Source organism: Chiloscyllium plagiosum, unplaced genomic scaffold (genome assembly GCF_037043375.1).
Source record: "Chiloscyllium plagiosum isolate Xiang-an unplaced genomic scaffold, Cpla_swu_hap1 HiC_scaffold_36, whole genome shotgun sequence".
Classification (NCBI taxonomy): domain Eukaryota; kingdom Metazoa; phylum Chordata; class Chondrichthyes; order Orectolobiformes; family Hemiscylliidae; genus Chiloscyllium; species Chiloscyllium plagiosum.
The window spans coordinates 45,108,779-45,132,093 of NW_028270174.1; the positions used below are offsets into that span (position 1 = coordinate 45,108,779).

Sequence of the window (23,315 nt, forward strand, 5' to 3'; positions counted from 1 at the left end):
TGCTCCTCCAGTTTGCACTGTGATTCACTGGAGAATTGCAGCATTGCAGACAAGTGGGCATGCAGGCAGGACACTGTGCTGAAATGACCAGCTAGGGAAGGCCTGGGTCATGCTTGCATATAGACTGGAGGTGTTCTGCAAAGTGGTCACCCAGTCTGCATTTGGTTTTTCCAATGTAGAGTAGGCCACACTGAGTGTTGCGAATGCAATACACAAGATTGGAGGAGGTACAGGTGAATTGCTGCCTCACCTAGAAAGACAGTTTAGGCCCTTGAATGGTGTGTAGGGAGGAGGCAAAGGGGCAGGTGTTAATAGCCATATTAATGCACTCACAGCTGTCTATGGGTCTGAAAGGGTTAATGCTGATTGAGTTCCATCGGTGCCATCTGGAATGTTACAACCGCTTAGGATTTTGAAGGAGTTATACCTAATAACAGGTCCACCTGCCAGCCTGTATTTTACTGTAACTCATAAATAGTTCTGAAATGCAACAAACTAGATCTTACCAACTATAACAGGGACTTCTAGCTTGACGCAGGTGTGTCTTGTGAGGAGAGAGTGATTTGACTGAGTCTGTAATCACAACAGGGAATCTAATTGTAATGTACCACATTATAACAGGATTGGACAGACTAGAAGCAGGGAGGATGTTTCAGGAGTCTAGACCCAGGGGTCACAGTCTCAGAATATGGAGCCAGTCATTAAGGATTGAGATGAGGAAACATTTCTTCTGTCTGTGAGTGGTCAACCTGTGAATTCTGTAGCAGAGAAGGTTGTGAAGGCTGGGATACTGAGGACATGCGAAAGAGATGAATACATTTTTAAATATTAAAGGCATCATTAAAGGATGGACAGAAAATGGTAATATGTTGTTGAGATAGTGAATGAGCCATGAACATTGTGAATGGAAGAGAGGGAGAGCTGAAGAACCCATTCCTGCTCCAAGTATCTATGTTTGTATGATCAGACTGTCTCACAGAGTGGCACACGATCCTATATAAACACAAAGAAGAGTGGTAGCAACCAGGGCAGTGCAGATGAGGTGCATAGGATCATAGAGTAGGGGAATGGGTCTGGATGGGTTACTCTTGGAAGGTTGGTGTGGACCTGTTGGGCTCAAGGGCTTGTTTCCACATTGTAGAGGTTCTATTCAAAAAACCTTCAAACTTGATAGTAGTGGTGAATGGGGGTGGTGATCTGAAGGTTGATTCAACTTTAACTTATGACATGGTGATCAGCAATGAAGATTTGAAGAACTAATCAAACCTAGAGAAGAAAATCTTGTGGAAATATAACATTGTAGAATGTTCCAAAGATATTAAACAGCACTTTAGACCATAAGATGCCAGAGAAGAAGTAGGCCATTTGAGCCATCATGTCTGCTACACCACTCAGTGAATTCGTGGCTGATCTGATAATCCATACTGCCACTTTCCTGCCTTTTCCCCATTACTTTTGAGCCCCTAAGTGATTAAAAATTCAGTCTTCCTAAGCTTTGGATACACTTAATAACACAACTTGATAGCTCTCTGGAGTAAGAAATTCCACAGATTCATCTCTCCGTCTTTGTCTTAAATGGGTGACTCCTTACTCTCAGGTAATGCCAACTGGTTCTAGAACTTCCTACAAGAGGAGACAATCTCTCAGCATCCATCTTGTTAAGAGATGTGCTCAAATATGAAAATTTGCAACTCCAGGATAGAGGTGCAATCAGCATCATAAGATGACGTATTGGAATGGTCCCAAATCCTGGTTCAACTGATGAGCAATAAGGTGTCAGAAAGTGCCTGAGTAAAAGTGAAAAGTTTCCAATAGGCAAAGGAAAACTTTAAACACTGCATAATCCAAGTTTCAACAGTATGACTTTTAAAAAACAGCTTACAGATCTGGCATTGCCACCACAATGCATAGAGAGCATGAGGCTATAGGAAACAGAAGGATGAAAGAGAACTTGTTTTTGTTCATTCAGATTTGGATATCACTGACTAGGCCAGCATTTACTGTCCATCTCCGACTGCACTGAAAAAGATGGCACTGAGCTGCCATCTTGGACCATTGTAGTCCTTGAGATATATAAAATTATGTGGGTCATGGATTGGGTGAATACTCAAGGTCTTTTTCCCAGGACAGGGGAGTCCAAAACGAGAGGGAATAGATATAAGGAGGATGGGGAAAAGTTTTAAAGGAATCTGAGGGGCAACCTTTTCACACAGAGTGTATGGAATGAGCTGCCAGAGGAGGTAGTGGAGGCAGTTACAATTGCAACATTTAAAAGGCATCTGGATAGGGACATGAATAGAAAGAATTTGAAGTGCTGTTGGCCAAATGCTGGCAAACGAGACTAGGTCAGTTTAGAGTATCTGGCCAGCACAGAAGAGTTGAACTAAAGGGTCTGTTTCTGTGCTGTATAACTCTATGACTGTGACTGTATGTGTAGGTACTCCTACACTGCTATTAGGAAGGGAGTTCCAAGAATTTTATAATAAGTAATATACATTTTATACTGGTCAATGAAATGGGAACATGTGACTACAATGGTTTGACTGAAATGCTTTCCATTATTCTTCACACTGAAAACTATTCAGTATCCAAGAATCAGCAAGATTTATGAGAAAATATAATGAAAAGCCAGACAACACCTGAAGCTGGCAAATCTCAAACTAAAGTAACTCAGATTGCAACAAGCCTTAGTGAACAAATAGTAATGATAGATGCAAGACTGACACCAGATATTGTGGTACCTCAGAGGAACCAGGTTGATGCAGAAAACCTGGCCTCATTAGCTTCTAAACAAGAATTCCCAACAGCAATAATGAGAATACATTGAGTCATGGATAGAGACATAGAGTCCAACAGCTCGTAGGCTGCCCTTCAATCCAAACTGGTCCATGCCGACCAAGATGTCCATCCATTCTAACCCCATTTGCATTGGCTCAAATCCTTCTGAACCTTTCCTATCGATGTATTCGCCCAAATGTCATTTAAATGTTGTTAATGTTGTCAACCATTTCCATTGACAGCTCATTCCATATGTATATCATTCTCTGTGTAAAATAGTTGCCCCTCAGGTTCCCTTTTATTCTTTCCCCTCTAAACTTAATCTGCACATGCGCATAGGGTGGACGCTAGGAAATTGTTTCCGTTAGGCGAGGAGACTAGGACCCGTGGACACAGCCTTAGAATTAGAGGGGGTAAATTCAGAACAGAAATGCGGAGACATTTCTTCAGCCAGAGAGTGGTGGGCCTGTGGAATTCATTGCCGCAGAGTGCAGTGGAGGCTGGGACGCTAAATGTCTTCAAGGCAGAGATTGATAAATTCTTGATGTCACAAGAAATTAAGGGCTACGGGGAGAATGTGGGTAAGTGGAGTTGAAATGCCCATCAGCCATGATTGAATGGCAGAGTGGACTCGATGGGCCGAATGGCCTTACTTCCGCTCCTATGTCTTATGGTCTTATGGTCTTATGGTCTTAATCTGATGCCCTGTAGTTCTCGATTCCCCAACTCTTGAGGAAACAAGACTGAGTGCATTAACCCTAACCATGCCTCTCATGATCTTATACACTTCTATACTGTCGCCCCCAAGTTACCTACAGTCTTAAGAAAACAGTCCCAGCTTGTCCAACATCTCCCTATAACTCAGAGCATAGAGTTCTGGCAACATCCTTGTAAATTTCTTCTGCACTCTTTCCAGTTTACTAAGATCCTTCCTATAGCAAGGTGACCAAAATTAAATACAATACTCCCAGAGACATTCTGCACAACTGCAACAATACTTCATAACTTCGACACTCAGTGCTATGACTGATGAAGGCCAGTGTGCCAAAAGCCTTCTTCACTGCCCTGTCTACCTGTGGCTCCACTTTCAAAGAACCATGCACCTGAACTCCAAAGTCCCTCTATTTCACTCCACTCCCTAAGTCCCTATCATTCACTATGAATCTCCTACTTCGATTTGACTTTCCAAAATGCAACATCCGACCAATCGACATTAAACTCCATTTGCCATTTCTCATTCCACTACCTCAGCTGATCAAGATTCTGCTGCAATTTATGATAACCTTTCTCACTGTCCACGACATTTTAGTGTCATCTGAAAATTTACTTAGCATGCCTTATACAATCTTATCCAAATAAGTGATATCAATAACAAACAGCAATGGGCCCAGCACTGACCCCATCTTCAAGTAGAAAATGGAGAAAGTGAAAACATGAGTTCCCCTGGTAAATCAGTTGCTGGGGACAAAGGAGAGATTTCAAACTGCTCAACATGTTAAAAAAAACATTTTATAGAAGGCATGAATATGAAAGGCTTAACCAATGCCAAACAATTCAGGATATTGCAAAGGAAAACATTTTTGCTGGAGTAGCAATATGTCCTCCACACAATAAATCCAAGAGTTTAAAATGTTTCCAGATCAAAGACAAGCACAGATCTAGACCATCAGGAAGGGAATCAACTACCTTCAATCCAATAAACTATCTTCTTCCAAGACTAAAGAGTAAACGTTTGGGGAGAGTGGTGCATCAATCAGATCAACTGAATTTATAAAGTCAAAAATGTGGGGGGAAAGGGGATGTGGCAGCAATAATTGTAATTATGTATACAAATGAATAATGAGAACCAAGTTTGGATGAAAGAGAAATGTTATATACGGGTCTGAAAGAGTTAAAACTGATTGCATGTCACAAGCAACGCTTAGTGCATTGAAAAAAGTTTGGAGCTGTGGGTAGAGTAACTTGGTAATTTGAAAGCATTCCAATGAACATCAGGCCCAGTTAGCAGTCTCTGTAAGAATGTATACCATGCCTTTTTAACCTGTAAATAGTTGCTGAATGCTGTTCCATACATCTTGTTACCTACAAGAGACTCTTCTGGTTAGACCAGAAAATAGCTTTTCTCTAACACATCAGACCGCACAGGATCTGTACGTTTAGAAGATGATGGAGGCAGCAACTTTCAATATAAAAGCAGCTACAATGCTCACTAATATAGCTTCTGATGTGGGCTATGTTGGACACATTTACACGTTATGCAGTTCCCATTTTATATTAGTTTAAAATTCACTCATGGGACACAGATGTTGCTGGCTGACCAGCATTTATTGCCATTCCAAGCTGTCCTGGACAAGACAGTGATGCGCTCCTTCTGAAAGTTGGCCCACAAGGCCCTTAGAGAGAGAAATGAAGGACTTTGACCCACATACAGTGAAGGAATAGTGATATATTTCCAAATCAGGATGGTGACTCATCTTCGTGTCATCCGCAAAATTTAACACATTACCTATGGTCCCCAACTCCAAATCATCTATGTAAATTTGAATAACTGTGGTCCTAAAACTGATCCCTGAGGCATACCACTAGTGACTGACTGCTAACCAGAAAAACATTCATTTAACCCCACTCTTTGCTTCCTGTTAGTTAACCAATCCTCTATCTATGCTAATACATTGCCCACAATGCCTTGAATATTTCTCTTATGCAGCAGCCTTTTGACAAGGTACCTTGTCAAATACCTTTTGGAAATCTAGTTACATCATATCTACTAGGTCCCCATTGTCTAACTTGCTCATAATGTCTTCCTAGAAATCTAATAGATTAGTTAAGCATGAGCTGCCTTTCAGGAATCCATGCTGCATCTGCCCAATGGGACAATCTCTATCTAGATGCATAACTACTTCTTTGTTGATCATCGACTCGAGCATTTCCCCCACTACAGAAGTTAAGCTAACTGATCTATAATTCCCCATCTTTTGTCTACCTCCTTTTTTTCAAACAGTGGCATTGCATTTGCTGTTTTCCAATCTGCTGGAACTTCAGAGTCCAGTGAAGTTTGGAAAATTACCATAAGTGCATTTGTTATTTCTCCCACCATCTCTTTTAGTACCTTGGGATGCATTCCATCTGGGACAGGAGACTTGTCTACCCTTAGCTCAATGCTACCATTTTTTGTGATAATGATGTGTTTCCTGGTTCTCACCCACCTTCATCTCTTTCTCAATTACTGGCCATGGTCTTTGTGTTCTCTAATGTCAAGACTAATGCAAGATACCTGCTCAATGCCTCGGCCATTTCCTCATATTCTGTTACTAAATCCCCCTTCTCATCCTCTAAAAGGACTAGTGCTTACTTTAGCCTTTCTTGTTTGTTTTATATATTTATAGAAACTGTTGCTGTCTCAATATTCTGTGCTAGTTTATTCTCATGGTCTTTATAGCTATTTGTTGCCTTCTGTTGACATTTAAAGTTTTCCCAATCTTCTAGTGTCTGGCTGATCTTGGCCACTTTGTAAGCCTTCTCTTTCACTTTGATAACCTCTTTTACTTCCTTAGACACCCATGGCAGATTACCCATTTTCCCATAGTCCTTCCTTTTCACTGGTATATACTTTGGTGAGCATTGTGAAAAATTGTTTTGGAAGTTCTCCACTATTCGTCAACTGTCCCACAATAAAGTCTTGCTTCTAGTTTACTTTAGCCAACTCTTCCCTCATCCTATTGTAGCCTCCTTTGTTTAAGCACAGGATCCTGGTATTGAATTTTGCCTTCTCAATTTTCATCTGTATTCTAAATGCAACCATACTGTGATTGCTCCTTCCAAGAGGATCTCGAACTATGGGATCATTAATTATTCCTGTCTCATTACACAGGACCAGATCTAGGACAGCTTGTTCCCTCATCAGTTCTATTACATATTGTGCAGGTTATTTGGAAGATCTCCCAAGTAAACCCACCTCCCTGATTCTTCATTGTAGCTCTTTATTCTTCTGGCATTTGTAACGATAGATATCATTCCTTTTGAATGTTACTTTGAATCTGCTTGCTCACATTTTCAGACAGTGTGGCCCAGATCATTAAAACTTGCCAGGTTAAAAAATAAGAAACCATTTCTATCAGGTATTTTTTGGTCAATTGCACAAATTTAATGACATTACCTGCCTTCACTTTCTCATCAGAATGAGAAGTTTGCTGATTACAAAATTGGTAGACTTCCAGCATCAAGCCACTACTAGAACACAGCACATAGAACAAGAACATTACAGTGCAGTACAGGCCTTTCAGGTCTCAATGTTGCACCGGCCTTTGAGATTAATTTGATGCCCATCTAACCTACACCATTCCATTATTATCCATATGCATGTCCAATGCCCATTTAAATGGCCTTAATGTCGGTGAGTCTACTACTGTTGTAGGCAGACCGTTCCATGCCCCTATGATTCTCTGCATAAAGAAACTACACCTGATATCTGTCTTAAATGTATCACCCCTCAATTTAAAGCTATGCCCCCTCGTGTTAGCCTTCAAATGTGTAAAAAAAGGGTCTCACTGTCCACCCTATCTAACCCTCTGATTATCTTATATGTCTCGATTAAGGCACCTCTCAACCTTCTTCTCTCCAATGAAAACAGCTTCAGTTCCCTCAGCCTTTCCTTGTAAGACCCTCCTTCCATAGGCAACATCTGAGGAAATCTCCTCTGAACCCTTTCCAAAGCTTCCACATCCTTCCGATAATGCAGTGATCAGAACTGTACGTCATACTCCAGGTGCGACCTTGCCAGTGTCTTGTACAGCTGAAGCATGACCTCGTGGCTCCAAAACCCTACCAATAATCGCTAACATACCATATGTCTTCTTAACAACCCGATCAACCTGGGTGGCAACTTTCAGGGATTTATGCACCTGGGCACCGAGATCTGTCTGTTCATCGACACTGCCAAGAATTTTATCATTAGCCCAGTACTCTGCATTCCTGTTATTTCTTCCAAAGTGAACTATCTCACACTTATCTGCATTAAATTCCATTTGCCACTTCTCAGTTCTGCTCTGCAGCCTATCTATGTCCCTCTGTAGCCCACAACATCCTTCGGCACTATCCACAACTCTGCCAACTCTGCCAACCTTAGTGTCATCTGAAAATTTACTAATCCATCCTTCTACGTTCACATCCAGATCATTTATAAAAATGGCAAACAGCAGTGGCCCCAAAACAGATCCTTATGGCACACCACTGGCAACTGAGCTCCAGGATGAACATTTCCATCAACCACCACTCTCTGTCTTCTTTCAGCTAGCCAATTTCTGACCCAAACCACTAAATCACCTTCAATCCCGAAACTCCGTATTTTGTGCAATAGCCTACCATGTGGAACCTTATCAAACCCCTTACTGAAATCTATATACACCATATCAATCACATATCTTCATCCACTTGCTTTGTCACCTTCTCAAATAACTCAATAAGGTTAGGTCGGCATAACAAGGGAACAATATTTGCTTTCCTCCAGCCTTCTGGCATTACTGCTGTCGACAATGATGACATAAAGATCGAAGCGAAAGGCTCTGCAATCTCCTCCCTGGATTCCCAGAGAATCTGAGGATAAATCCCATCCAGCCAGGGATCTTATCTACATTCAGATCTTCCAAAATTGCTAAAACCTCCTCTTTGTCAACCTCAATCCCGTCTAATCGAGTAGCCTGTATCTCTGTATTCTCACTAACATTGCCCTTTTCCAATGTGAATACTGACGAAAAGGATTCATTAAGTGCTTCCCCTATGCCCTCAGATTCCACACGCAATGTCCCACTACTATCCTTGTTTGGCCCTAATCTTACTCTGGTCATTCTTTTATTCCTGATATACCTAAAAGAAGGCCTTAGGGATTTCCTTGATCCTATTCACCAAAAACGTCTCATGGCCTCTCCTGGCTCTTCTTAGCCCTCTCTTTAGATCTTTTCTGGCTAACTTATTACTCTCAAGCCCCCTTACTGAGCCTTCATGCCTCATCCTCACATAAGCCTCCTTCTTCCTCTTGACAAGAGTTTCAACTTCTTTAGTAAACCATGGCTCCCTCTCTTGAGAACTATCTCCTTGCCTGATAGCTATATACTTATCAAGGACCCACAGTAGCTGTTCCTTGAATAAGCTCCACATTTCAAGTGTGTCCATCCCCTGTAGCTCCCTTCCCCATCCTATGCATCCTAAATCCTGCCTAGTCGTATCATAATTGCCTTTCCCCAGTTGTACCTCTTTCCCTTTGGTATATACCTATCCCTGCCCATTGCTATTGTAAACATAACTGAATTATGGTCACTATTGACAAAGTGCTCACCTACCTCCAAATCTAACTCCTGGCTGGGTTCATTCCCCAGTACCAAATCCAACATGGCATTGCCTCTTGTTGGCCAGTCTACATACTATGTCAGAAATTTCTTCTGCACACATTGAACAAAAACTGATCCATCTTAACTACTTGAACTATAGTATTCCCACTCAATGTTGGGGAAATTAAAGTTCCCCATTACAACTACCCTGATGAAGGGCTTTTGCTCGAAACGTCGATTTCGAAGCTCCTTGGATGCTGCTTGAACTGCTGTGCTCTTCCAGAACTACCCTGTTACTCCCACTCCAATCAAGAATCATCTTTCCTGTCCTTGCCTCTACATCCCTGGAACAATTCAGAGGCCTATAGAAAACTCCCAACAGGGTGATTTCTCCTTTCTTGTTTCTAACCTCAGCCCAAACTACCTCAGTGGATGAGTCCTCAAATGTTATCTCAGCTGCTGTAATACTACCCTTGATTAACAATGGCAACCACCCCCCCACCCCCACCCCCCCACTCTTTGACCATTTCCTCTGTTCTTACTGAAACATCTAAATCCCAGAATCTACAACAACCATTCCTGTCCCTCCTCTACCCATGTCCCTGAAATGGCCACAACATCGCAACCCCAGGTACCAGCCCATGCTGCAAGTTCACCCACCTTATTCCGCATGTTTCGGGTGTTGAATTACAACATTTCAAACCAACATCCTGCTTGACCGTGCCCTCTCACGACCTTAGAAATCTATCCCTGACCTCACTACCCTCAACCTACTGTACACGGGAACTACCATTCAGGTTCCCATCCCCGTGTAGCTTTAGTTTAACACGCCCCCCCCCCCCCGAAGAGCATTAGCAAATTATGCCCCCAGGATATTGGTACCCCTTTGGTTCAGGTGAAGATCATCCTGTTTGTAGAGGTCCCACCTTCCCCAGAAAGAGCTCCAATTATCCAAGAATCCAAAACACTCCCTATTGTACCATCCCGGCAGCCACATGTTCGGCTCTGCTCCCTTCCTGTTCCTCACTTCACTAGCACATGGCACAGGTAACAAACCAGAGATGGAGAAAGTGAGGTCTGCAGATGCTGGAGATCAAAGTTGAAACTTTATTGCTGGAACAGCACAGCAGGTCAGGCAGCATCCAGGGAACAGGAGATTCGACGTTTCGGGCACAGGCCCTTCTTCAGGAATTCCTGAAGAAGGGCCTGTGCCCGAAACGTCGAATCTCCTGTTCCCTGGATGCTGCCTGACCTGCTGTGCTGTTCCAGCAATAAAGTTTCAACAAACCAGAGATAACAACTCTGTTGGTTCTAGTTCTAAGCTTCCAGCCTAGCTCCCTCAATTTCTGTCTTATTTCCCCACCTTTCTTCCTACCTATGTCATTGGTGCCTATCTGGATCATGACTTGGGGCTGCTCTCCCTCCCCCTCAAGGATCCCAAAAACACAATCAGAGACATCATGAACCCTGGCATCTGGGAGACAATACACCAATCGCGAGTCTCTCTCATTCCCACAAAATCTCCTATCTGCCCCTCTAACTATGGAGTTCCCAATGATGAAAGCTCTGCTCATCTTCTCCATTTCCTTCTGAGCAACAGGGACAGACCCTGTGCCAGAGATCTCTGCCTCATTGCTTACCCCTGGTAAGCCATTCCCCCCCCAATCCCAACAGTATCCAAAACGGCATGTCTGTAGTTGAGGGAACCACCACAGGAGATCCCTGCACTACCTGCCGATTCCCTTTCCTACCTCTGAGGGTTACCCATCTACCTTTCTCACGTGGCTGTGGAGTAACTACGTCCCTGTAACTCTTCTCAATAAATCCCTCCGCCTCCCGAATAATCCAAAGTTCATCCAGGTCCAGCTCCAGTTTCCTAACACGGTTCTCGAGGAGCTGGATTGGGATGCACTTCCCACAAATAAGGTCAACAGGGACACCAGAGATGATCCTTACCTTCCACATTTTGCAGGAGGAACATTTAACTGCCCTAACCTCCATTCCCACTATTCTAAATTCCCAAATAGATGGCTGAGAAAATGAAACACGAAATAAAACACTTGTCACCTTACCAACTGACGCACAGAACATATTTTTTGGTTAGAGGAGGAGGATGGAGGGGAGACACTACCCGAGTAGTGTTTCGGGTAAAACCACCGTCCAAATATGTAACCTCGTGACCTCTCCAACAGCCTCCAGGAACTGAAACAACGCCAAACCTGAAAGTAAATAATTTAAAGTGTATACTCACGTATCCCGCTGCTCCCTGGTGATCTTGTGACCTCTTTGACTGCCTCCAGGAAATGAACACGAAAGCAGAGAAAATGGAGAGAGGAAATTGGAAAAGTCATGGGTGTTGAAGATTTGTGGACTGAGATAAATGAGGAGCCAGATTGGAGATTGACGTCTCGAGGAGTGTTGAGATTGGAGTAAGTTGGAGGACAAGTTTGGGGAAGGTCCAATTTAGACAAATCGAATTGGAAACTAGTCAAAGAATTCAGAGATCAGAACACAAAATTGGAAAGGTGAGGGGAAATCCAACCAATCCTGTTACAAGAGAGTAAATGAGTCAATAAACTTTGGTCCAGCAGTCTTCACTTTTCATTAGCTGCTGAATTTCCTGAGATCTGTAAATTCTGCCCACTAGAGCTTTAAATACAAGCCATATATGACCAAAGGTTGTTACTCCTCTGTTCAATGTTTGTTAAAACTGGATAAAGATTGATGTCTGAATGCAGGCCTTAATTTCACATTGAATAATAGAACTGGTATTGCATAACATGTTCCTATTTAGAACCAAGTAGATCCAAAATATCATTGAAAGCAAACAGAAACTATTTTACTAGAAAACTTTACAATTTTAGCACCTAAACTTTCTGCAAGAGCTGTCTTGTTTCCCTACAGTAACTGCAGTAGAAGATCAACAGACACACTAAAGAAATGTCATAAATAGTTATTTGCATTGCTTCTCCAAACTTCTGCTAATTATCCATTGAATAGACATCAGGAGATAATAAAATCCTGTGGAAATTAACCTTCAGAATTTCAAATTCATAATAAGGTAAATAAATTTAATTTACCTTTGGATAACAGGGCTCCCCAAAGAAGTCACATTTTATGAGAGTTGTATTATCAATTTGGTAACCATATTTTTTGGTGAAATTCTTGATGCTGAAAGTTGGGTTCCCTCGAAGAAAGTCTAGGATTTCTTGAGAAGTGCTACTATTTCCATCACTTTGACTAATGCTTAGAGCTGCACACACAATAGACCACAACATATATATGACGTTCATGTTGGCTACTGCTTTGGATTGGTATCTGTAGGAAGCGAAACAAAATGACATCTTCATGTTGATGTGTGAAAACCAATGTTGTGGAAATCTGAAAATCAGCATTGCACATGCAGCTAGCTTATAAAAATATACAATCAAGTGTTACATCTGAAAACATCCCATGAGGTTTGGAACCTAACAGAAATAGTAATGGTCAGTTCATTGAATTGTATTCAGTATTTCCTACTTAACCAAATAAGTGATCAATCACCACCCAAATTGCAGAATTGCTACAATGTTCAGAAAAGGGTTCAAGGTTCAGAAAAGATTTACAAAGATATTGCCAGGGTTGGAGGATTTGAGTTATAGGGAGAGGCTGTACAGGCTGGGGCTTTTTTCCCTCGAGCATCGGAGGCTGAGGGGTGACCTTATAGAGGTTTACAAAATTATGGAGGACACGGATAGGGTAAATAGACAAAGTCTTTTCCCTAGGGTCGAGGAGTCCAGAACTAGAGGGCATAGGTTTAGGGTGAGAGGGAAAAGATATAAAAGAGACCTACGGGGCAACCTTTTCACACACAGAACACAGAACACAGAAGAATACAGCGCAGTACAGGCCCTTTGGCCCTCGATGTTGAGCCGATCCAAGCCCACCTAACCTACACTAGCCCACAGAGGTGGTATGTGTATGGAATGAGCTGCCAGAGGAAATGGAGGAGGCTGGTACAATTGCAATATTTAAGAGGCATTTGGATGGATATATGAATAGCAAGGGATTGGGAGGGATATGGCCGGGTACTGGCAGGTGGGACTAGATTGGGTTGGGATATCTGGTCTGCATGGATAGGTTGGACCAAAGGGTCTGTTTCCGTGCTGTACATCTCTATGACTCTATGTGGAAACAGGCCATTCGGTCCATCGAGTCCACACCAACTCTCTAAAGAGCATCCCATCCAGACCCACCGTATCCCTGTAATCCTGCATTCCCATGGCTAATCCACCTAGCCTGTGCATCTCTGGACAATTTAAGATGGCCAATCCACCTAACCAGCCCACCTTTGGATTATGGCAGAAAACCAGAGCATCTGGACAAAACCCATACTGACAAAGGGAGAATGTGCAAACTCCCATACACATTTGCCCAAGGTGAGATCAAACTAGGGTCCCTGGCACACTGAGGCAGCAGCACTAACCACTGAACCACTATGCCACACAAAATGTTCTGCCATTTTTTAGGATGACTTTAGTCAATTATTTTCTTCATGAGAAAAGTGCACGACTTAGGAACAGAAGTAACTCGTTTAACCCCTCAAGGATGTTCTATTATTCAGTGAGATCATAGCTGATGTGTGACCTAACTCCTACATCTTTGTTGTGAATATTTAAATGCTTTTGATTAACAAAAATATTAATTTTACAATGTACAAATAGTCTTGTTATCAACATCAATTGATATTTACAGAAGAGAACTGCAAACCTTCACCAACATTAATACGCAAATATACATCTTATTTTCAGTCTTGTAAGGTTATAGATTTTAGATTATACCTCTTAGTCCCAGAATCCCTACCTATCAAAAATAGTTCCCCGTATCTGCCCTGTATGTTTTCTGTAATATCTTAAATTTTTGATCAAATCATCCTTTTACTTTTAAGCTCCAAGGAATGAAATCCTCACTCTACAATTTTATAATTTAACGCTCAGAATCTAAGTGTTATTCTGAGATATCCACAGTACATTATCTTCAGGATCTATTATCATCATGACATTTAAATCATCTAAGCATCTGAACACTCAAATTAATTTGGATCTCACAAACTTCTAACATTTCACTCTTTAGAAAGTAACCTGTTCCTTCCTTCTCCATAGCTTTGAGTAATAACTTAACCTATCAAAATCACTTTGTGATATTGCATTTCCATCCACACAGCCAGGAACACAACCTACCCTTATCTTTTCAGAAAAATTGCTTATAACTTTTTATTCCATTATCTAAGCTATTAATAAATACAAATAGATGAGACCCCAAGACAGATACCTCCAGAACCTTCCTCATGACCAGCCAATCAGAGTACAGTCCCTTTATCCCGACTACCACACTGCCAATTTGCTAATCAGGTCAATTTTATAAGCTTCAAATTTGGTCAGCAGTCTCTTTTCAATGATACATTTAGGTGCTGTTTGGATGTTCTTATAAGTAACATTCATAGGTATTTCCTTGTTGACAACTTTAGGTTACCTCATCAAACATTATAATATAACCTTTCAGGGGTAACTTTTCCCTGAAAATGACAGATTCGGTCACTTTATCTTTAATTGTAGACTTTGGTAATCTGCCCACGATATGGCTGGACTTTTAGTCCAGTTAGTTGGTACTGTGGGTAGAAACAGAATTAAAAGTCTCACCCTATTCCTATCCAGTCCCAGAGTCCTGAAGCAATTTAACCTCTGTTGGCTCCTAAGTGTCTTGAGGTGAGAATTTTCCTCCTCACTATGGAAGAAGTTCCACCTCAGGAAGTTGTCAGCCCATCAGTATTTAAGGAAAGATATTATTTCATGAGAGGCATTTCAGAGAAAATTCATTAAGACAATTTAATTTTGATTTGATTTGATTTATTGTAGTCACATGTACCTTGATACAGTGAAAAGCTTTGTTTTTTGAGCAGTACAAGGATGGACAGATCATAGACAGAGTACTTAGACAGAGTGAAGCATACAAGGTTACAGCTGCACAGGAGATGCACAAACGAAGATCAATGTTAGCAAGACCAACATTATGTGAAGTGAGAGAGTCCATTCAGAAGTCTAATAACAGCAGTGAAGAAGCTGTTCTTGAACCTGTTGATGCGTGAGTTCAAGCTGCTGTATCTTCTACCTGAAGAGGTTATAAGAGAGCATTACTGCAGTGGTTGGGGGAGGGGGAGGTCTTTGATGATGTTGGCAGCCTTTCTGTGGCAACGAGAAGTGTAAATGGGTGGGAGGTTGGCTTATGTTATGTTCTGGGTCATACACAAAATCTTCTGATCCCCTCTATGGAGGGATTGTCTTTTGAGTGAAGGTTAAACAATTCGAGACTCTACTAATTGGAATTTAAAGGAATGGAACATGATCTTAATGAAGCATATCAGATTTTTAAAGGGCTTGATAGGCTACTGCTAAGAGAATCTTCCCCTCATAGGAGTCTATGATCAGAGTCCATAGTCTCAGTCTAAAGGGGTGTCAATTTAAATCTGAGATGTGGAGAAATTGCTGATCTCACAGGTTTGTGAGGGTTCTTGCCACAGAGGTCTGCGGTGCCAGAGTCCTTGAGTATATTTAAGGCTGAGATAGATAGATTCTTGACCAGTAGGTGAATCAAGGGTTATGGGGAAAGGACAGAAAAGTGTACGTGAGGAATGCTGGATCATGATCCTACTGAACAGTGAGCAGGCTAATTCTATTCTTATGGTCTTACACTTGACTTGCCAGTTCTCTAGTCTGAGCAGTGCCGCTTGGAGTGGTGGTCACAAATGGGACTGCATCAAGTCACTAATAATGGTTCCCACAGGAGCTAGATGAGTAATCACTGAAACCAACTTTGCAGATCTGTGTGGGGAATGCAGGGGGTATGAGGGAGTGAAGAAAATCAAGGATAATGAGAGGGGAGGGGAAATGCAAATAAATCTTTGGAGCTTAAGGAGTGACCTCTAATGGAAATAGGACCTTGTAAAGGTCACTGTCCTTTCCCACCCAAACCCTGCACTGTGTTTCCTGCATGGTTTCTGACCAGGCCATTATCTACATCTCACAGAAGGCCAGAACTTGTGGATAAATGCCTGTAACTTTGCCCACTAGCATCAAATTTAAGTTTACATCACCATACTCACCTCCTACTTCGTGCCCTGGAGCATGTTAAATTCTGCCCCAGATGTGAAATTAAGTGATTACATAAGTTATTGATTTATTTCTCTCACCTTCCTATAATAATAAAAGCATGCACAGTTTCTTAATCAAATGACTGTTAATGCATCAACAATATTCTCACTTGCTTGTTTAAAAGGAGTACAATGGAAAACATTAGCACATAGCCATTTATTACTCTTCAGTATCATTATCATCTTCATTAATGCGATTTTATTTACATTAATTTTGGTGATTTCCTCTCTCTGATTCAATATTAATTTCCTGAGAATACCTGGCATGTTGATCTCTTTATCATTTGTAAATGCTGATCCAAAGTAATTACTCAGTCTGCCGATTCACTATTTTCTTATTTTCATTGACAACATCATAGGAATAGCAGTAGACCATTTGGCATGGTGGCTCAGTGGTTTGCACTGCTGTCTCACAGTACCAGGGACCTGGGTTTGATTCCAGCCTTAAGCAACTGTCTGTGTGGAGTTTGCACGTTCTCCCTGTGTCTGTGTGGATTTCCTCTGGTTTCCTTCCACAGTCCAAAGATGTGCAGGTTAGGGTGGATTGGCCATGTCAAATTGCTCATAGTGTGCAGTTTTAAATGGATTAGCCACGGAAAATATAGGGTGGAGGTGGTGGGTCAGTGTGGGATGCCCTTTGAAGGGTTGGTGTGGTCATAATGGGCCAAATGACCTGCATCCATGCTATTGGAATTCAATGAATTCAACACTATTCAGCCTGTCTAATTTGCTCTGCCATTGAGCATAATTATGGCTGATCAGCCTTTAATCAAGCCTTTATTCCCATAATCCTTTACACCATTGATAATCAACCACTTATTAAGCTCAACTTCAAATATATTTAAAGACTGAGCTTGCATAACCTTTTCTGATAGCTTCACTACTCTTTGAGTTAAAAAAAATTACCTTTATCAATTGTCAAGGGTCCACATTGCTTCAGACTACTATAGGTGTCCTGGTAACCATTTTCCAAGATGAAGCCTAGAGTATTGGGAGTCACCCAATACAGTTGATGAACTATAACTGCTGACATGAGACTGAGCATGCTTGCCTGAGGGAAGATGCTGGCATTGGAACATTTATCCAATATTGCAGGATTATATGGAAGCATCACGGAAGGCAATTCATTTGGGATTTGAGATGACTGCTACACAATGTATATGTTCCTGATGCATTCAGAAGGACAGTTACTACTGTTGCTCTGCAGACCTTGAGCTTGGTGCTAAGGTTTGAGGCCTTTGTAGTCAAACATTCTCTTCTTCTGTCAGCCAAAGGCACACTGGAGGCAATGTCTGCTTTCAGTGAAAGGTATGAGAATTGAGCCACATTATTCACTGTGGATACTGATAGTTGAGAGACAATGTTGTGCAGCATGAGTAGGTTAGTTGAGGATCTTTATTTTCCCGATGTTTAAGGCTAAGGCCCATTTTCTCATACTTTCACAAATACATCAGCAACTGCAGCGGACCTAGCCTTTGAGCAAGGAAACTGATAACTATTGTCTGAGTACTGGAATTTGCTGACAGAGATTAAGCTGGTCTTTGTTCTGATCTGAAGTGATGCTGATTGAACAATTCCTTGTTTGTCCTGGAGAAAAGCTGCATTCCAATGGATTTAGGGTGGACTGTTGTAGCAAGGAAAATAGAGAAGTGACTGCTTGATCCCAGTTTGCACATGTATCTGATCTATGGCAGATCCATTGGTGAATATTACAGTTTGCATATCTCAGGCTTGTTTTGCTGTGAAGAACAAATCCATCATGCTTCTTGATGGACTGAATTTGCATTGTGACCCTGAAAGGAGCTTTTTAGCCTCAGGGAGGAAACAATGGGCGAGGAGTTTTGCAATTGCCTTCTCTGTGGTGGACAGTAAAAAGATCCCTCTGTAACTACTATTTTCAGTCTTATTTTCTTCCTTGAAGATTGTCACACTTAAGGCATCTTGGAGATCCCCAGTGTGCTCACTCCCTTTCAGAAGAAGGAAGGAGAGGAGGTCATATCTTTGTACCAAGAGTGTTGTACTGTCATGTTTCAGCATTTTGACATCTACACTTGGGCACTGGTTAATTCTCAACAGTCAAACAGTCTTTTTGATTTAGTATGGTTGTTCTGATGTAAAGGTAACATGCTGCAAGAGATAATTGAGAGTATTCACATCAAGGACATCCTTGAAGTGCTCCTTCCAAGAAGTGTTGATTGTTTTCTTGTTCTTATACAGTCATAAAGTCATAGAAAAGTACAGCACAGAAACAGACCCTTTGGTCCAACTTGTCCAAACTGACCAGATATTCTAAAATAATCTAGTCCCATTTGCCAGGACTTGGCCCATATCTCTCTATAACCCTCTAATTTATATACCCATCCAAATGCCTTTTAAATGCTGCAATTGCACCACTTCCTCTGGCAGCTCATTCCATACATGCACCACCCACTGCGTGAAAACATTGCCCCTCAGGTCCCTTTTATATCTTTCCCCCCTCACCTTAAACCTATGCCCTCTAGTTCTGGACTAACTCACCCCAGGGAAAAGATTTTGTCTATTTACCCTATCCATGCCCCTCATGATTTTATAAGCCTTTATAAGGTAACCCCATAGCCTCTGACGCTCCAGGGAAAACAGCTCCTGCCTATTCAGCCTCTCCCTATTGCTCGACCCTGGCAACATCCTTGTAAATCTTTTCTGAACCCTTTCAAGTTTCACAACATCCTTCCAATAGTTTGATGAATACCATTCTGTAATTAGATCTCAGTGGGGTGGATCATTGGATGCTTTGGCCATAACTCTTCCAAATTTGCCTCCAAACCACTCACCATTCAAACTTTGAAATATTTTCAATTCCTTCATGTGGCTGGGTCAAAATCTGAAAACTTCTCTAATAGCATTGTAGGTGTACCTACATCAAATGGACTGCAGCAATTCAAGACAACAGCTCATCTTCTCAAAGGCAATTAGGGGTGCACATTAAATATTGGCCCACCAAGCCATGCATGGGCAATGTCAGTGCAACAGTACAAAAGGTGATGCTGAAGAATTTGCAACAAATTTCAAGCAGAAGTGCTGAGAGGTGGTCCATCTTGACCTCCTCCAGAGTTCCCCAGCATCCGAGATAATGTAGGGGTTCAGCCAATTTGATTCACTCCACATGATATCAAGAAATGGTTGGAGGCACAGGAAGCAACTTTTGTGTTTCCTTTTGTTTTTCAACATCCTCTGTGTTTGGCCAGCCATAGGATTAAGGTCCTCTCCCGACTGACCAATTCAACATCCAACCAGCTGCCAACCCCTGAGCATAATGCTATCTGGGTGCCAGTTCATCTGTAATGTTCTTAGAGTAGTAATTAACCTACATTATCCTTCTAGGCCAGTTTGCTACAGCAAACATTAGTATTCTGTTCTCTCCTTGTTTCATACAACAAGCTGCTGTTCAAGGTTCAAACTTCAAATCTCAATTACAACTCACAGTTCCAAACCAAAATTGAGAAAAATAAAAGAAAAGTAAAAATAAAAGATGGTCTCAACAATAGTGTCAGAAGTAGGGATGTTTGCTGATGCTTGTATAATGCCCAGCATCATTTGTGACTCCTCAGCTACTGAAAACGCCCATGTCTAAATGCAGCAAGATATGGAATGATATCCAGTCTTGGGCTGATAAGTGGCAAGTGACATTTGTACCACACAAGTGCCAGGCAAAAAACATTTTCCACAAAAGAGAATCTCGCCATCAATATTCAATGGCATTCAAATCACTGAATCTCGCATTATTTACATTCTGGAGAATGGTTCAGTTCAGTTTTTAATCAATCAGACAAATGAGGCAACATGAATAGGTCAAAGGCTGGGAATTCTGCCACAAGTAACTCACCCTTTGTCTCCTCAAAGCCGGTTTGCTACTTACAAAGCACGATTCAGGAGTGTTCCCCACTTGCCCAAATCAGCGTAATCCCAACAACACTCAAGAAGCTCAGCTCCAATACAAAGCATCTTGCATAAGTGGAAACACATTTAACACCTTCCACATTTACCGTCTTCATCACCAAAGCAAAGTAACGGAAGTATGAGTTATCTACAAGATGCACTGCAATAACTCACTGAGACCTTTTCAACAGTACCTTCCAAACTCGTAACCTTTATCATCTAGAAGGACAAGGCCAACAAATGCATGAGACAGTCACCACCAGAAAGTTCTCCATCAACTTGGAAATATATTACCATGTTGTTGGGATAAAACCTTGGAACTTGCTACCTAATGGCACTGTGTGTTAACCTGCAAGAGCCCAGCATATCAGTGCAATAAAAAGGCTGAAGCATTCTCAACAATCTTCAGTGAGAACAGCCCAAGTGCCCTTGGCCTCCTCCCATGGTCTCCAGCATTGTAGAAGCCACTCTTCAGCCAGCACAATCCACTTCATGTGATATCAAGGAACAGTTATTGTAAAGGCCCTGACAACACTCCGGTAATAACACTGAACACTTGACTTCCAGAACTTGCCATATCCTCAGTCAAGCTGTTCCAGTACAGCTACAATACTGACATCTATCTGACAATGTGGAAAATTATCTAACTATGTTCTGTGCACAAAAACAGGACAAATCCAACACAACCAGTTACCAACCTATCAATCTACTCTTGATCATCAGTAAAGTGATAGAAGTTATGTCATCAACACTGCTATCAAAGCAGCACCTGCTCAGCTTACTGACACCCAGTTTGGGTTCCTCCAGGGCCATCTAGCTCCTGACTGCATTACAGCATTACAACATTGGCAATAGAGCTGAACCTCAGAGATGAGAGTGACTGCCCTTGACATCAATGGTGTATTTGACCAAGAATAGCATCAAGGCGTCCCAGTAAAACTGGAATCAAAGGGATTCAAGGGGAACCCTCTTTGCTGGCTGAATTCATATTTGGCACAAAAGAAGTAGTTGTTGGAGGTCAGTCATCTCAGCTTCAGGTCATCTCTTTACGGTAGTGTCCTTAGCCCAATCATCTTCAGCTGCTTCATCAAATGGCATTCCCTCCTTCATAAGGTCTGAAGAGGGGATGTTTCCAATGACAATTGCAGAATGTCCAGCACCATTTGCTACCCCTCAGATACTGAAAAATCCATGTTCTAATATAACAGACTTGGATATGATCCAGGCTTAGGCTGAAAAATGGCAAGTAACATTCATGCCATACAAATACCAGGCAATGACCAACACCAATAAGAAATAACCTAACCATGACCCAAGGACATTCAATATTGTCATCACTGAATCCCCCACTATCAACATCCTGAGAATTACCACTGATCAGAAACTCAACTAATCTCACTATCTAAATACAATGACTACAAGAGCTGGTCAGAGTCTAGGAATAATACAACAAATAATTTATCTCCCCAGAGCCTGGGCACCATATAAAAAGTACAAGGCTGGAATGTGATGGAATACTCTCTACCTGTCCTGATGGGTGCAGCTTCAATAACACTGAAGACGTTTGACACTATCCAGGACAAAGTGGCATACTTGATTGGCACTACATTACATGCTCTCCCCCACTGATGCTCAGTAGCAGCAGTGTGTACTATTTATAATTTGCACTGCAAAACTTGTTTTAGTGCAAGGTGTATGATAGGTAGGTAAATTGAACTTGGAGTCATGGTGTCATAGCCATAGAGATGTACAGCGTGGAAGTAGACCCTTCAGTCCAACTCATCCATGCTGACCAGATATCCTAAATTAATTTATTCTCATTTGCTAGCATTTGGCTCATATCCCTCTAAACCCTTCCTATTTATATACACATCCAGGTGCCTTTTAAATGTTCTGATTGTGCCAACTTCTGTCACTTCCTCTGGCAGTTCATTCCATTCATGCACCACCTTCTGCATGAAAACACTATCCTTTAGGTCCCTTTTAAATCATTCCCCACTCACCTTAAACCTATGCCTTCTAGTTTTGGACTCTTTTATCCTGAGGAAAAGACTTTGACTATTCACCCTATCCATGCCTCTCATAATTTTATAAACCACTATAAGGTAACCCCTCAGCCTCTGATGCTTTGGGGAAGATAGCCCTAGCCCATTCAGCCTCTCCCTTTGGTTAAACCCTCCAACCCTGGCAACATCCTTGCAAATCTTTTCTGAACCCTTTCAAGTTTCACAACAACTTTCTTCTAGCAGGGAGATCAGAATTGAAAACAATCTTCCAAAAGTTGTCTAGCCGCAACATGACCTCCAACTCCTTTACCCAATGCACTGACCAATAAAGGCAAGCATATCGAATGCCTTCTGCTCTACCCTGGCGAAATTGAGGACCCAGATGTTGGAAATTAGAGTGAAGATTAGAGTGATGCTGGAAAAGCACAGTGAGTCAGACAGCATCTGAGGAGCAGGAAAATTGATGTTTTGAGCAGGAGCCCTTCATCGGGAATCAGATTCCCGATGAAGGGCTCCTGCCTGAAATGTTGATTTTCCTGCTCCTCGGATGCTGCCTGACCTTTTGCTCTACCCTGTCCACCTGCAACTTCAATTGCAAGGATTGATGAACCTGAACTCCAAGGTCTCTTTTTTTGGCAACACTGCCCAGGACCATGCCATTAGGTACGTAAGTCCTGCCCTGATATGCCCTACAAAAATGTGGCACCTCTAGATAGATTAATGCTACCACTCCTCCGCCCATTGGCCCATCTGATCAACATCCCATTGTACTCTGAGGCAGCCTTTTTCACTGTTCACTACATCCCCAATTTTGGTGCCATCTGCAAACTGATTAAGGATATGTCCTGATATTCTAAGTATGTCAAGAGCAAAAAGAAGGTTAAGTGTTGGGCGTGCTGAAAAGCATTAAGATAGACAAATCACCAGCACCTGATGGGATCTACCCAGAATGCTGATAGAGGCAGATGAAAAACTGCTGAAGTTTTATACAAAACCTCTGTATCCTTTTCAGTCAAAGGTGAGGCCCTGAAAGACAGGAAAATAGCCACTATTGTTTGTTTATTTAAGAAGGGCAACCAGGATAGTCTAGGGCATTAATCTTCGGCC

The 23,315-nt window shown here is 41.8% G+C and overlaps 1 protein-coding gene across 1 annotated transcript in view; it reads right to left on the minus strand.

The window, feature by feature from the left end:
- LOC122559364 (bile acid-sensitive ion channel-like) overlaps window positions 1-23,315 on the minus strand; it is a 471,193-nt gene that overhangs the window by 426,127 nt on the left and 21,751 nt on the right. Inside the window, exon 3 of the mRNA XM_087979834.1 lies at window positions 12,182-12,419. Within this exon, the coding sequence (XP_087835960.1) occupies window positions 12,182-12,419 (238 nt within the window). The remainder of the gene's footprint in view (window positions 1-12,181; window positions 12,420-23,315) is intronic.